General features: G+C 46.5%; 2 protein-coding genes across 8 annotated transcripts in view; both read right to left on the bottom strand.

Annotated features, from left to right (window-relative positions):
- Positions 1–1,646, bottom strand: part of LOC104558422 (golgin subfamily B member 1-like) — a 42,685-nt gene extending 41,039 nt beyond the window's left edge. For all 4 annotated transcript variants that reach the window (XM_061999104.1, XM_061999105.1, XM_061999107.1 and 1 more), the window contains exon 1: positions 1,567–1,646. The gene's annotated coding sequence lies outside the window, so the exon portion shown is untranslated. The remainder of the gene's footprint in view (positions 1–1,566) is intronic.
- A 6,790-nt stretch (positions 1,647–8,436) lies between these two features.
- On the bottom strand, positions 8,437–15,299 carry CD59 (CD59 molecule (CD59 blood group)). 4 transcript variants are annotated; one of them, XM_061999850.1, is made up of 4 exons: positions 15,217–15,299; positions 12,164–12,235; positions 11,366–11,467; positions 8,437–10,015 (listed from the first exon to the last, which is right to left on the bottom strand). In XM_061999850.1, exons 1-4 carry the CDS (start codon positions 15,290–15,292, stop codon positions 9,822–9,824), a joined length of 444 nt encoding a protein of 147 aa, XP_061855834.1. In that variant the 5' UTR covers positions 15,293–15,299; the 3' UTR covers positions 8,437–9,821. The 4 variants fall into 4 exon arrangements, with proteins under 4 accessions (XP_061855834.1, XP_061855836.1, XP_061855835.1 ...); XM_061999852.1 differs by lacking the exon at positions 15,217–15,299 and adding an exon at positions 15,062–15,175; XM_061999851.1 differs by lacking the exon at positions 15,217–15,299 and adding an exon at positions 14,980–15,174.
- Position 15,300: the final 1 nt, after the last annotated feature.

The following is a 15,300-nucleotide window of genomic DNA, read 5'->3' as shown; positions in this document are numbered from 1 at the left end:
TAAAAAAAACAACCATGTGTTATTCATCTGGGTGGTTTCCAGCCTGCTTGAGGCAGGCATCACAGGGCTCAGCACAAGGGGCACTGGGGAGCACACAACAGCAGCCAGGACAGATTTCAGCACCAGCTCATACCCAAGTGAACCAGAGAAACCCCACAGCTGAGCAATCTACATGGTAAGACATTGAATTGTGCTGGTACAAATACCTATTTGGATGACTGCCCAGGCAGGCACAGAAACAGTCCAGTGACTGCCACAGAAGGACTCACATTTATCTGACAACCCCACGGTTGTTCTGACATAAAAAATGGCTTCAAAGAGCACTCACTTGAGTCATTACTATGAAGTTATAGAGGTAGGACCTTTCCCCCTTCTCTTGCAGAAACATAGATGATAGAAGAAAACATTGAGGCAGAACTCTGCTCCTCTGACTACCAAAGAAGGCAGTAAGCTCCTTTCCACTCACTTCCACAAGACTACAGCAGAAAAGCAAACAACAGCAGAAGTGTGTAAAAACTCTATTTTAAATCAACTTCCTAAGCCAATTTGTGCTTCAAACACACCTGCTGAAAGAAAGCCTTTTATCACGTTGGTACTGTATCTGCACATTGCTGTTTGCATCCTTTAGTTTGATGGCTTGCCAGGATGATGGGTTCCTCTGCTGAGTAAGCTAAATCTGCTTTCAAATGGTCTGTGCCATCCATGACTTAAAAGCTCTTGGACAAAAAACGCACAAACATATCATAGAATCATTTTGGTTGGAAAAGACCTTTAAGATCATCAAGTCCAACCCCTCACCTCATCGTGACTGAGCCACGGCCCTCAGCAGCTCAGCTCCAGGGCTCTGGGGTCCCTCCAGGGCTGGGCACAGCTCCCTGGGCAGCCTGGCACAGGGGCTCACACCCCTCTGAGGGAAAAAGCTCTTCCTCAGCTCCAACCTCAACCTCCCCTGGGGCAACTGTAGCCTGTCTCCTCTTATCCTGTCATTCATTGCTTGGGAGAAGAGACCAACCCCCACCTCGCTACAACCCCCCTTCAGGCAGTTGCAGAGTGACCGTGTCTTCCCTCAGCCTCCTCAACACCGCACAAACACTGAGGCTGCGTTAATCAAGCCACAAGCACCCTGTGAAGACAACAGGACATGTACAGAGCTACTGCTCGCGGCTGTTGTGTGCAACATTCCTCAACGACACCGACCGCGTTTTCCCCTCGAGACTAACACACGGGGGAACGGCTGTTCGGGACCGGCGGTGAAACAGGAGCCGGTGCAGAGGCCTCGGGGAAGCGCAGGTGCGGTGCGAGCCGTCCCGCTCCCCGCAGGCAGCCGCAGCAGCTCCTCCCGCACAGCCAGCACCTCTCGGTCCGCCGCAGAGGCGGCCGCAAGGACGGGACATCCCCCCTGGCCTCCAGCCTCACCTCCCCGGCCGTGGCCCGCTCCGCTCCGCTCCGCTCCACGGAAGGCGAGGACGGGGCAGAGCCCTGCGCCCGAAGCCCCAGCACAGCAAAGTGGCGTCGGGAATAATGGGATTAAAGCGGAGCGATGGCAAGCGGCGCGGCCGCACTCACCTGCGGGTACCGGTGGGGCGGCCGGGACGGGCCCTGCGCCGCCGCCGCCGCCTCCTCAGCGCGGCCCCCGCAGCAGCCGCCACGCCCCGGCCCGGGCGCCAGCCGCGCCGCCAGCGGCACCCGCTGGAGCGGAGGACCGCGGCGCCGCCCGCAGCCCGGCCGCTGCCCGCGGGACGCCTGCCCCGCGCCTCCTGCACCTCATCCCTCCCCTGCACCCGCCATCCCTCCTGCTGACAGCTCCGGTCACCCCTCTTCCCGTCCCGGCCACCCCTCGTCCCGTCCCGGTCACCCCTCGGAGGTGATGAGGAAGATGTCGCGACTCCTCCCTGCAAAAGCCGACGGGTGCTTTCAAGTAGAACGGGCTGCAAACTGTCCTAAAGTGACATCTAGGCAAAGCAAATAAAAACGGGGCGGGGGAGAAGGGGGGAATGTTAACCGAGGGGGGAAAATGATCCCCATCCCGCCCCCTTCCCTCCTCGAAATGGGGTAAATCGGTGGAAGAGAAGGATGGAGGAAAGGCTGAGTGAGCTGGTGGTACCTTCCCAGCCTGACGAGGAATTGCTGCTGGGAAGAAAGGCGAGGCTGCAAAAAGGAGCGGGATGTTTTCTGCGTGTGTGCGACGACCATCACCGCGGGCTCGAATTTCAGTAAAGAAGGTCAAGCCAAACGTTAGGGGAAAAAAGTGAAGCCCTGGGATAAATTTCCTGTAGAGAGAAAGGATTTCATTCAGTGTAGGTCTTCAAAGTTAGGAAGGCTATGGGTACACATAGCATCATGGAAATCGTTGAGGTATAACGTGATGCTGGCGTCATCTTGGTTGTTCAGGGGTATCTGTTATCCTTCATGGACAGCTCTGAGCTTCCAAGAAGCAAAGTCCTTCCCAGGGCCAGGCTGTCCTTTAGGCTGTGATACTTACACATGAACAGTGCCAAAGCCTCCAGTAAAATTCCACTACCTCACTACATTACAGTGAATAACATGAATCAATATATATGTATTAACAAAGCTGAAATAATTCTGTCCTCTAAGGACTGGTTGCTATATAGTTAGAGAAGGGAATTTTCCTAACAACGGTTGTATTGATCTTGCTTTCAGGGAGAGGAATGGATTTAAAGCCTTTTTCTAGGCAAGAAGAAAACCACCTCCAGCTTTCTATGGGGTAGAAGACACTGGTAAGTACAAAAGCAATCTGTACACTGTGTCTGACAGCAGCAGCTTTTGTGTTTTGCCTTCTGCAATAGTTGAGCTAGTCATTTTTTTTTCCCCTGTATGCATACTGCAGCTTTCCAGCAGTATCTGGCACTGTCTGGCTTCTGGTGTGTCCCAGCCACAGCTCCAGACAAGCATCAGTTCATCCTGCGTTATGTGGAACAGAGAGTGTGCCTTCATTTACTGGAGACTACAACACTAAAATGATGGGGAAGAGGAAGGAAGAAACCCATCAGACTTTAAAAGTGATTAGATTTCAAGACCTAATTGTTGTTTTAATCACTTTAATCTTTTCCTGGAGCAGTGCTGCAGACTCTATCCTCATTCGTTTCAGTTGCTTCAGATGCAAGCTAAATGATTATGCTGCCTTGAGCTAAAAGATTATACTGCCTTGAGCTCATTCTCATCTATGCCTTGACCATTTAGCAATATGACAGCTGATGAGGATGGGTGCCTAAAGTTCTCTGCAAGACATTAGCACCTCTGCATGCTGATCTCAGGAGCCTGAGCACAAAAGGAACTACAGCACTGTGGGCTTGAACGCAGCACAGAGCACTCCTGAGAATAGAAGGCTTCTTTGGGCATCATATAGATAGGGAAAGAGGCATCACATCACACCCTCGAGACACTGCTGGGGCTACAAAAATGTGCATTTTAATGAAACCCAAAGGAAATTTGGATCTTTAAAGTCTTTCTCACGCAGCCAGCAAGGCACAAGTTAGACTGTCAACGTTTACACTGTTTCTTGCTTCAGTGAATTTAGGTTTGCAGCAGTCTCCCAAACAAATAGCAGAGTGCATCCCACCACAACCTCCATCTGCTCAACCTGTAATGTCTGGGATTTTAGCCCTATCCTTCACTACCTCCACAGCCTTGTTTGTCTTTCTCCAAACCTGCCCCAAAGTAGCATCTCTGAATAGCTGTGGAAAGGAGAAAACAAGAATGAATGTGCTTCACCCTCATCCTTAGACACCAAAGGGGTGTCAGTGGCTGTTTTAAAGTGTATCGAGCACCAAACCAACCCTCTGCAGTGAGGAACAGGGGAGTTGTTATTCCTGAACAGCAGTAGTGTGCCATGAATACCTCAGCTACACTCAGAATGGTGCTGAGATCTCAGTCCTCGGAGTATATAAGTCAGTGCAGGACTCCTGATCACTTCAGTAGAACCAACATTGGAACACACATAGAGATTTTCATATGCAGGAGGGAGAGCTGAGATGCAGTAGCCCAAAAACATCTCTTTTCTGAAACTTTGCTCTAAACATTTTCTTTATTCATTCCACTTAAGTAAAAGAAACCAAAAGCATTTCTAAGCTTTCACTTTTCTAGGCTCCAGAACAGATTTACCTGTGCTATCAGTTGTCATGTTGTAATAACCAATGCAGCATGTACACCCATAAAGATAATAGCATCTGCAGGTCTTTCCTTGATCTCAGTGTAGACAGGAGTGGAAATGACACATTATTTCTTTCAGGGATTCCAGAGCCAAATTAGTTGCTCTCTTCTCCCTCTCTAAAGTGCAAAAAGCTGTTCTCACCATCCTGTTAGTGCAATATTAACACTGTGTTATCAAACCAGAAAGCACAGTGTACTAGCTTCTGCTTGAATACATGAGGGCATTTAACAGATAACTCTGGCTTGGATGTTGAAGCCTATGGTGCAGCCTAACTTCCCTGTGTTGATGTCAGCCCTAGGACTGACTGTACTTACCAGTGACAGGCGAGTCCCTCAGAGACACATAGACATTCAGACACATTAAACTCTCTTCCAGCTGGAGAAATGCTGCTGTTATTAAATGCATTTAATATTTGCATAACAGCAGTACCCAGATGCCCCAGTTCATGCAACAGCAAGTTACTTAATGTTCAGTTCTCTCCTGGGTCTACTTTATCATCTTAGCAAGTCCTCCTTCCTTTGACAAAATAAAAGCTCCTTGCTGGTCAGCCTCCTCACTCCTCTTATTCCAACAAGAAGTGGGAGGGAATTGCTTGCTCTGCCTGTCTGGTTCTTCCCATGCATCTGCTTCTTTTCACTATTTCTTGCATCCTGAAATAGCATTGGAGACATCCCACCTTATCTTTGAATGTGTGATGGTTAAACCAGAGGACTTCAGACAGGGTAAATCAAAATCCCTACCAACCAGGTGTATCAGTCCCACCTTCCCAGCAGTGCTGTGGGGCTTCCACACTCCCCGTGCACAAGTTCAAGCCAAAAGCCAGCTAGTCACCAGGCAGAAAGCAGGATGGGGGACTGAAGGAGGAATTAATGACAGAGACAGATCACAGGAACACATTTGTGCACATGCTGCTGGCTGCTCCTGCAGCTTCCATTTGCCAGCTCCTTCTTCATATGCCTAGAGGGAGAAAAAACCCCTTTTGTGAAACTTTTGCCTCCCCAAAAACAGATTAATGGTTATGGCAGCACTGAATATTGAGAAGTAGATGCAAGGAAGAATTGATGGTTAGACAGTCATTAGTATATAAATGATGTGAACTGACCAAAAATAAAGATGCTCAAAGGAAAACAGATAGGGATGAGGTTTCAGTCATGCAACTACTTCAGAACAAAAGAAAACATTTAAATAAGTACAAAACAAACCAAAAATAGAGCAAAAAAATGGAAAATAGTGGCAAGTTGCCCAGCAGGCACTGCACAGAGCCACCAGCACATTTGCACAGTAATGCAGCCTTTCACCCAGAGTGCATTTTGCATTATCCTGTGTCTTACAGGACACAGCTCAGCCACACAAAATATCTGGCACCTGTGCTTCTCAACGAGGTTGGTCTAAACTTAAGAGTCCCTGGAGTTCAAGCCCTGTTTTGTGGCATTTACCTCAAAGACTGGGAATAGCCAGTATGTGCTTTACTTCTGCAAAGCAGTTTTACAGATGATGACTTGAAGGTCCTGGTGGACATCAAGTTGACCATGAGGCAGCAATATGCTGCAAAGAAGGCAAATGGTATCCTGGGCTGCATTAGGCAGAGTGTTTGCCAGCAGGTCAGGGGAGGTGATCCTTCCCCTCTGCTCAGCACTAGTGAGAGCACACCTGATTCTGTGTCCAGTTCTGGGCTCCCCAGTACAAGAGAGATGTAAAGACACTGGAGAGTACAGCAAAGAGCTACCAAGATGATGAAGGGACAATTCACCCTAGAGAAGGTTTAGGGAGGTACATGAATACCTGAAGGAAGGGTGCAAACAGGACAGAGCCAAGCTCTGTTCAGTGATGCCCGGTGACAGGACCAGAGGCAGTGAGCACCAGCTGAAGCAAGAGGTTCCCTCTAAACATCAAGAAACCATTTTCACTATGAGGGTGACCAAGCACTAGTGCAGACTGCCCAGAGAGACAGTGGAGTGTCCATCCTCAGGGATGTTCCAAAGCCATCTGGACACAGTCCTGGACAACTGGCTTTGGATGGCCCTGCCTCAGACGTTCTGTGATTCTGCAACTTCCCACCACCCCTTCAGTTCTCTGTAATCAGCTGTTAAAACAAGAGATCAACTCCAGTCCAACCAATAACAGAGCCATAATTAGATATAGATAAGAGTCAAGACATTATCATCCACACTAACCCTACTGTTACCTCGAGTGGAAACTCACTGACTTCACAACAGGAATAGATGTGAAAGTGAGCAGTCACAAGACTGTGCCAAGGCCATACACACAAATGACCAATTACTGCTGCAGAAAATGTTGTTAACAACTTAATGAGGGCTGTTTCCTCTGCAGCTCAGAGCACAGATGGAGCTGTCTTTAAAGTGTACTCAAACCTAAAGCAAAACACCAATTATTTGCACTGATGCAATACTTGTATGCAGAATGGATCACTAGCACCTTGTGCCATATTGTCTTACCATAACTAAATGGAACTGTATCTGACCTAAGGCTTTGGTGGCTCTGGTTACTCATCTTTGAAGGCTGGCCATCAAATCTAGACCTAATACAGCAGCAGTGGCAGAAATGCCAGTGTTCAAACAGCAGTCACCGTTCATCTCTCTGCAGGAGAGAGCTCACCAGTCAGACCACACAGGCTCAGAAGACACAAATACACATCAAAACACAAGACCTGGCATCACCATTTAGCTTTTAAATGTCGTGAGATGAGGCTCAGCCTATGTAACTAATCTACCTTTCCTAGCAGAGGGACAAAAATGATGCTTTCCCCTTGAAACCTAGTCTTGTTTGTTTGTTTGTTCAGGTAGTTTGCTATCACAGCACGTTCACTTTGCTACGTGCACTCTCCCCACAAGAATTAAACAATGTTCCTGTTGATCTTTACAAAAGAAGTGGCCTTCTGCAGTGCAAAACACAAGGACTTTGTTGCTTAAGCTGCTTTCTAGAAGAGAAAGGAATGAGAAACATGAGAGATTAGACAAGAAGTTGTTCAAAGCTATCAAGAAACAAACAAATAACTAAAAATGATTGTTCCAACGATTATCAGACAGACAAAATACAGAGCTTCCTTTTGGGCTTATGGATACAATTAAGCCTATTTGACATATGCAAACCATACAGCAATCCAACAGGTTTAAAAGTACCATCCATCAAAAGACAGACATTGACAATACAGCAGAGCAAAAATGCTGCAAGCATGATGGTTTAAGCATCAATCAGCTAGTCTAACACAAGACACCTCTGCTGCAAACCTTCCCCCAACTCTGTGTTGAGTCAGTGCTTTAATAGCACTTCTTCATCTAAAATGAGCAACAGGCTCAGTGGGAAAATGTCACTGTGCAGAAATTCCTGCCTTTTAACTGGCTGCTTTTGTTAATCAGATGGGAAACAACAAGATGGAAGGACAAGAGAGTGGGAAATCAAGGACTGTTTCCTGCTTTCTAGCACAACACTGAATCACCATTTCTAGGACCTGTTGGATTAAGAATCCACATCAAAAGGTTCAGAGTACAATTACCCTGTGAGGAAGGAGGAAAACACTCTTTTCCAGCTGCCTGGCTTCACAAATATCAACCAAAATGCTTTCAATTCCATTTGGTCACACACTTCAAGACAACAGTTTCTATTAAGATCATTTACAACTTAGGGAGTAGCACATGTCACTGTTTTCCCTCCTGAAACAGACAGTAGAAGTTGGTTCAAGCTAAGAACTAAAAGAAATCAGATTAAGGGACCACATATTCTACTGCTTCCCCCCCAGTACCATGTTGTTGTTAGTTCACCTACAGAAAGATCACTAACTCTCCTCGTTTCCAAGCACAGAAGGGACCTTTAGAGGTCATCTAGTGAACACAGACTTCTTCAACTCCATCAGATTTCCTCAGAGCCCCATCCAACCTATCCCTTTGAATGTTTCCAGGGATGGGACATCTACCACCTCTATGGACAACCTGTGCCAGTGCCTCATCACCCTCAGTGTAAAGAAAACATCTCTCTTGCATGTACCTTCTTTTAGTTTAAAACCATTACCCTTTGTCCTATCAAAACAGCTCTCTAAAGCAAATAACCAATCCTCCAAAACTAACCAGCTGCAGGTAGCATCCCACCTGCAGATAGGATATCAAAGAAGTCTACTTGCAGCTTGCTGAGAGTCTCTAGATGGGAAGACTGGATGTATCCCCCCTCAGAAATGGCTGGAGTTCTCTCCAGCTCCAAATAGCACACCAATAAATAACCACACTCCTCACACATTCTTTTTGGATGTTTTTATTAAACAAAGACAGGATGACATCCATATTTTGAGTGACCAGAGAGATCTCAGGATGTTTTCATAGCTAAGGTTAACCAAAAGATCCACTGCAGAATATATCACAGATTTGGAGTAACACTCTTGTGGGTGCACTGGTGTCACTGGCACCTTGCACAGCATAAGCAAGGGTCCTGAGAAAGAGAATAAGCCATTGGCAATGGACCACGACCCTTGCAGGGACATGCCATGAGCTCCAGAAGAGAAAAAGGAGACTTTGACATTGTACCTGACTCAGAGGGTCCCTAAGTACCAGAGAAGTATCAAAGGTCTGTCTCCTCCACCAGTGAGGCCGAGCAACGTGCAGAATACTTCACCCCCAGACCTCTGACACACACAGAGTGTTTTTCTAGCCATGCTATATAAATACACATACCTTTTGGATTGGCATTTAGAGAGCTGCATAAAAGTCAGAAAAATCAAGTTCTGCAAGGTTTTTTTTTCCCCTCCCACTCTTACAGGTGGAAGCTTGAAGGGTTAAGTTTACATGTCATTGTTTTGAACAACCTAAACTAGATGTGCCATTTCAATTCCTTAGCATTTTACAAACCATTCTCAGTATACCAATAAATACTCAGTGCCAAGCACATGCTTAGTTAACAGCCTAGAGATGGATAAAGCATAAGGCAAAGAAAGAAGCTAGCATGTGCTGTCTGCATGCTCACAGAACTATAAAAAGAAGGGGGGAAAAAAACCCTGTTTCTCACTTATAGCATTATTTTGGCTTTGGTGTAAGAGATGGAGATGCTTTCTCCCAAAATAATGGTGCTCACTAGGTTATAGCACTGCCTTGTAAAAATAAACGTTGCAGCGATGGGAACAAGAGTCTGTATCACTTCAAGCTAAATATTTCCATACTTGTCATGATGAAATGCTTCTTGTGCTGAGGGCAAACCTGCTGCTTGGTGGATGACAAAAGGGCACCCAAAAAAACCCCCAACCTCAGCAACAACAATCCCCCACCCACAGAAATCCCAACCAAAAGTAATTACCATTTCTGGGATGAAATGATAGTTTTCCAGCATAAAACCTACGGTATTCCTCCCTTTTCACATCACCCACTGAAGCTTGCCTAGCTTCTCCACAACAATATTTGATACCAAGTTATTTTTCCCCATGAATTGGACAGGTCAAAACACTCCAATTCCCCATAGCTGGTAACAACACATGTCTCCCTGCCAATGATTGATTTAACAGATGGGACCTCAGGAAACAACATTTAAGATGAAAAGGTAACGTTGCTGCCCATTGTTTGGAACTGAAAATGTGAGATGGACCATTTAGGAAAGAGCTGATGATTATGAACAATTTCAGCTTGAAAGTACAGCATACAAATCAGGGTTGTTATTACAGAAGCATCCACAACACAGTCATTACAGAGGCAACACTCAAAGCTGCTTTGTTAACCCCAGTAACTGCGCTCTCATTGCACAAGTCGTGTTGGCAGCAAAAGAAGTTAAAATTATCCAACTGGAAGAACTCAGCAATGTCATTCATTCTGCACTGGGATGTCTTCCAGCAGGAAGAAGTTCTCAGTTTACCTACCAAAAAAACAAACCCACCAAACACATTAAACAGATTAAGACAATATGGAAAGCAACACCATTTTTGGTACAGAGAATCACTGTGAGACTGCCACATATTTGGGTTTTTAGCTTCAAGTGTTTAGGGGTTTCCAAGTTTGCCTTCACTGGGAATTTATTAGTATGAATAGCAATCAAATGCCATCATCCTGCCTGCACAACAGTCCCTTGTAGCTCTTAGCTAGAGGTTAAGACAGACTTCTAGCTCAAGCTAAGCAGTGTTTCCAAATCAGTTCAAATAGCCCACTGGGAGATACAAGGGTGAGTGATACCTGCTCTGGGGCTGCTGGTAGAGAAGGACTGTGCATCATCACCTATCCCATCCCACCCCATCCCATCCCATCCGACTGACTTCATTTCTAGAAGCAACTTGCAGAAGACAGAGCTTGAGGAGCAGAAGAGTCCTCTCCCTTTCTCTCTCATTCCCCTGGACATCAGAGGTCAAACACTTTGTCTTCCATCTTTGCTAGCTTGACACCCCAAGGACTCAACTCCCAACTCTGACAACAGACAATGGCCATAGGCTGTGTGCTAGAAAGCCTACAGCATGTTCTCATGAAGGTTTAGGCTCAAGGGATGCAAGCAGGACAGAGCAGCATCCTGCTCCAACAGTTAGAAGCTTCCTTCCTCCATGCCAAGTCATGAGCTTTGGCAGGGACCATCCCAGAGACCAGAACAATCCCACCTCAGCCTGGTTCCCATGGTCTTTCCAGAGCTTGAGAGAACCAGTTGGGAAATGTATTTCAGTTCACTCAGTACTTCTGTTTTCCCAATGAAACTTCTGTCACTAGCAATAAAGAGTTATTTAAATGCTGTTTAACAACTACAACAGTAATTCTACACCCTGAATATCCTTGGCCATCTTCCTGAGATGCAGGTCACTTCACCCTCAAGAAAAGACAATTTAACAGTGTCAATTAATGAACGACTCGAGTCTTCAGCTGCAGGTTTATTTGGTGGGTTACACAAGCTTTATCTGCTTCTACAGTCTAACAAATTCAGGACAGAGGTTTGGTATTTTAAAGCCAAGGCTGTCTCCTGTTTTTTCCAGCTCCCTTGAGTGGTGGGGTTTTTGCTTGTGGGGTTTTTATTTAGATATACAGACATCTGTGTGTATGTTTGTACAAGTATAAATCAGCAACCTAAATCATCATTATCAATTGCTTGGATTTAAGCATGCCCTTCAAAAGTATTCACAACCTTCTGAGTGAGGCTAAGAAATGCCTGCTAAGGCCAGATTAGAAGTGTACATGCAATGAAAGCTGATATAGCCATGTTTATTTTAGGTCTGTAGGACAGCATACATACCGAATTTCATCTGCAAGCAAGTATCTTCAGTCGCTAAGCAAGTGCTGTTGGTCTTGCACAAGGAAGGGCTGTTCTCACAGTGGTAACACCTCAGGGTATAACCTAAGAAGGCAAGAGTTTCCTTTTGCTGAGGAATAAAGTACTGAAACAGTAGCAGCGTTAAAAAGGAAGAAAAAGAAAAGACCCACTGACTGCATCTGTCACAAAACATAGGCCTGGTTGTTAAACTCAGGACTTAAAGGCTTATTAAATAACCATAAAGACTTATTAAACTCTAACAAAAGTTTACAAGCTTTTGTCACTTCTACAACTTGAGATTGGCACCTTGGAAAGGAAGATTTTGAAGCATGTTCTCACATCCTTTTCAAAACCACTTGCCTTTACGTGTCTGCAGAACAAGGCATTAAATGTTTGCTTATTTTACCCACTTCCAAAGATTGCTTTTTTCCAAGAGGACAGGTGACAAGAGGCGCTTTCAGCAGGATGTTATTCCACCCCTTTTTTATTTCATCTCATTTCCCTCTCATGCTACACACCTAGTTTCCAATTTACACAACAGGAACCCAGACTTTTAGCAGCAAAACACAACTGTCTGTGGCCATATTAAACAGCAACATACTCTGCACACGATTCTCTCTTCTGGCCAAAGACAATCAGCAACACAAACTAAGCCCTAGTTTGATGGTTACTGTGATTCCCTAAGGTTAGATTAAATAATCCAGGCTTTTCTTGTTGTGTTTCTTTCTCTGACATTTTTTCCATGACATTACAACAAGGAAACTCCTCCCTTATACTCACCAGAACCACAAAAAGCAACCAGAATGATGCAGGCGGTTAACAGGACGCAGTTCATCTTGATCATGCTTCTTCCTTCAAATGAAGGCATAAAAAAGCTGTTACATGTTTGTTCTGTTTAAAAGCTACATGAAAAAAAGCAAAATAGATGGTTGGGAATGGAGGTTTCAAGGCTTGATTCAGTATGGAGCTGAAGGCATTGGCCAGAAAAAGCAGTGAAAGAGAAGAGAGAAAAGTAATTTTGTACTTTCAAAGATTCTGAGAACAGGATTTTTATTCTGAGCCCTGAGAAGCAGCAGAAGAGTCTCCTTTCTCCCCTCTGATTACACTATTCAACAGATCTCCCCATTCCTCACAGCTACAAATGCACCTAACAAAAAGGGAGACCATTTAGATCTCAAATGGTTTTTCTTTTACAGCAAATGCACAAGAAATCAGGAGCCAGACTGTGCTTGCTTTCTTCTCTCTCATGGAGTTGCCAGAGATTTGTCTGCACTAAGGGAGCAATTGCCTCTCCTCCTCCAAAATTTCTCCCTCTCATTGAGACCAACACCTGCAATAACCCACCAAGTGACTGCAGTGATGGTGGCTCCAATCCTCCACCATTACTGTAATCCATAAGTAGCAGGGAGAAGGGAAGGTCAGGATTGTTTAAACACCATCACCTCCAAAGCAGGAGTCCTTAGACAGACTTCTGCACACAGTCTGAGCTACAGACGATCATATCTCCCCCTAAAAAAATCTCTGCTGTTGCAGAGAGGAGGCTGTTCAGACTTAGCATCAAGCAGATACAGAGGGGAGAGAGGGAGCCACACTTGTGCCAGGAGGGCATGATTTCATGTTCAAAGCCCAAGTGGCACTTGAAGTCCCAAAAAATTAAAGGCATCCAGGTAACAAATTTCACTTAGGAGAAGACTGCAGTGAAACATTCACCTCCCTGCTCTTGGCCCTGTTACCACTGCTTGAAGCTATTTCCATGTTCAGACAAGAGTCTTGGTGTGGCAGACCATAATCACGTTGGGGTGGAGTTTTTCCCTCCTGGAAGACTGACTGTGGACTTGGAAAGATAGTTTCATGTAAGACAATACTGAAATCCTTCTCAACCTTAATTTTTCTACTGAAGACAAAAGAAAACAACAAAGAAATCAACCACTATGGGGTTTATTCATCCCCTGTCTGTATGATCTGGCTGTTGAGCAAGGAAACTAGAAAAAAACCAAAACCAGAATGTGCAGGACAAGATGATTTTCTGGGATAAACAACTTTGGGAGAAGCTTTCCAAGATGAGAGGCTCATGCCACAGTGACGTGAATCTTTGGGAGTGCCACCAGTATGGTGATTAAAGCAAGAGACATTCTGGACAGCATCAAGAATCTTCCTGGAAGCTCTCCATCTTCCAGGAGCCTTCAGGCACTCAGCAGTACCAGCAGAGTAAAACAGTTTTACCATCTAGCAAATCCAAGTCATGAAAAGAACAAATACAAGGCAGAGGAACAAAAATCATCACAGCCAACAGCTCTGACAGTAGTAGTTCAATTGATTTTTGTCTAAGTTAGAGAGGGGTTTTTTTCTGTACTCCTGAATGCCAAAGGGATGAGCCAGCAGGAAAATTTTAGCTTAAAAACAAAAGCCCAAACACCAATAAATAGAGACAAAAATTCACAACATGGCTGAAAAGAAACAGGGCAGAATATATCTCCTAAACTGCATTTTCTACGTTGCTGTTTGAACTCGGGCATCCAACCAAGGTCAATAAGAAGAAACAGCAGCTGCAATAGCAGGAAAGGTTAACTGCCTTTTCTCTTGGTTGTCAAACAGAAGTATTTCTCTGCAGTCCCACCTGGGAGACAGCAGACATATAAGACCAGGCTGCTATTTTCATTATCATCTCAGAGCAGAAAGCAGCAAGAAAAGGAGAACTAGGGCTACAATCCTCAGCCCTGTGGCGACCTGGGCATTTCAGCAGCTGCACCACCTCATTTGCAGAGGGATCCTGTAGCCTGGAAGATGCAACTTGGCTCTCTCCCTTCTGTTAAGTTTGCTGCAGCAAGGCACAGGCAGCACCTGCAGCTCCTGGCTGCTGGCACCCAGCTGCAGCTCCCTGGCCTCCCTACTCCTCACAGCTACAAACGCATCTAACAAAAAGGGAACACCTTTAGGTCTCGAGTGGTTTTTCTTTTACTGCAAATCCACATTAAACCTGAAGCCAGACTGTGCTTCCTTTTTTTCTCTCTCATGGGGTTGCCAGATATTTATCTGCACTAAGGGGGCATTTGCCTCTCCCAAAATAACTCCTTCTCATTGAGGGAGCAACACCTGCAATAACCCACCGAGGGACTGCAGCGATGGTGGCTCCAGTACCTCCCCCATTCCTGTTATCCATGGCTAGCAGAGAGATGGGGAAGGTCAGGATTGTTTTAACAGTTACCACCAAAGCAGGAGTCCTTAAGACTTCGGCACAGCCTGAACTACAAACAACCGGATCTACTCCTAAAACATCTCTACTGTTGCAGACAAGAGGCTGTTTAAACTTAGCATCAAGCAGTTACGGGGAGGAGAGAGGGAGAGCGCACTGCGGTGCGGCCGCTCCGCCGGCGTGACTCAGAGCCGCGGGCAGCCCGGGGATAAACAGCGATCCACGCACACCCCTTCGCCCCCGCTTAATACGGTACGAATACCGATTTGCACCCACCAAAACCCCTCTCAACGCGGAGGAAAAGCCCTGCTCTCCCTCCCCACGCATGCCAGCCCGCACCACCCCAGAGCCGCCCTTCTGCCCGTCCCCTCTCCCACCACCCCCGCCGCGGAGCCTCGGACACCTCGCCAGGCAGAGCTGAGGTCGCAGGGGTCGTGGGGCTTCCTCCGCTCCCTCCTCCGCAGCTCTGCCCGCTGGCCCCTCACCTGCCCCGCACGCCCGCTGCTGACAGCCCCGCACCGTCTGCTGCGCGGGGGGCGGCGGCGGGGCTGCCTCGGTCTCCCGGGGCCGCCTTCTGGGGCGGAGCAACGGCCTTGGCCCGGCCCGGCCGCCGGGGAGGAGCGGGGCTGCGGCTCTTTACCTGCGCCGCGCCGCACACAACGATGCGGCGGCTTCTGCGAGCGCATCTTCTGCGAGCGCATCTTCTGCGAGCGCATCTTCTGCG

Source organism: Colius striatus, chromosome 7 (assembly GCF_028858725.1).
Source record: "Colius striatus isolate bColStr4 chromosome 7, bColStr4.1.hap1, whole genome shotgun sequence".
NCBI lineage: Eukaryota > Metazoa > Chordata > Aves > Coliiformes > Coliidae > Colius > Colius striatus.
Note: the sequence above shows the minus strand (reverse complement) of the source record. Positions and strands in the feature narration are given on the sequence as shown.

Bases quoted from the DNA above. Each gene is read 5' to 3' on its own strand.
- CD59 (XM_061999850.1), bottom strand. From the start codon at position 15,292: ATGCGCTCGCAGAAGATGCGCTCGCAGAAGATGCGCTCGCAGAAGCCG. The intron at 12,236-15,216 runs GTAAAGAGCCGC...CTTCATTTGAAG, and splicing joins TTGTGTGCGGCGCGGCGCAG to GAAGAAGCATGATCAAGATG. The intron at 11,468-12,163 runs GTGAGTATAAGG...TTGCCTTCTTAG, and splicing joins GGTTGCTTTTTGTGGTTCTG to GTTATACCCTGAGGTGTTAC.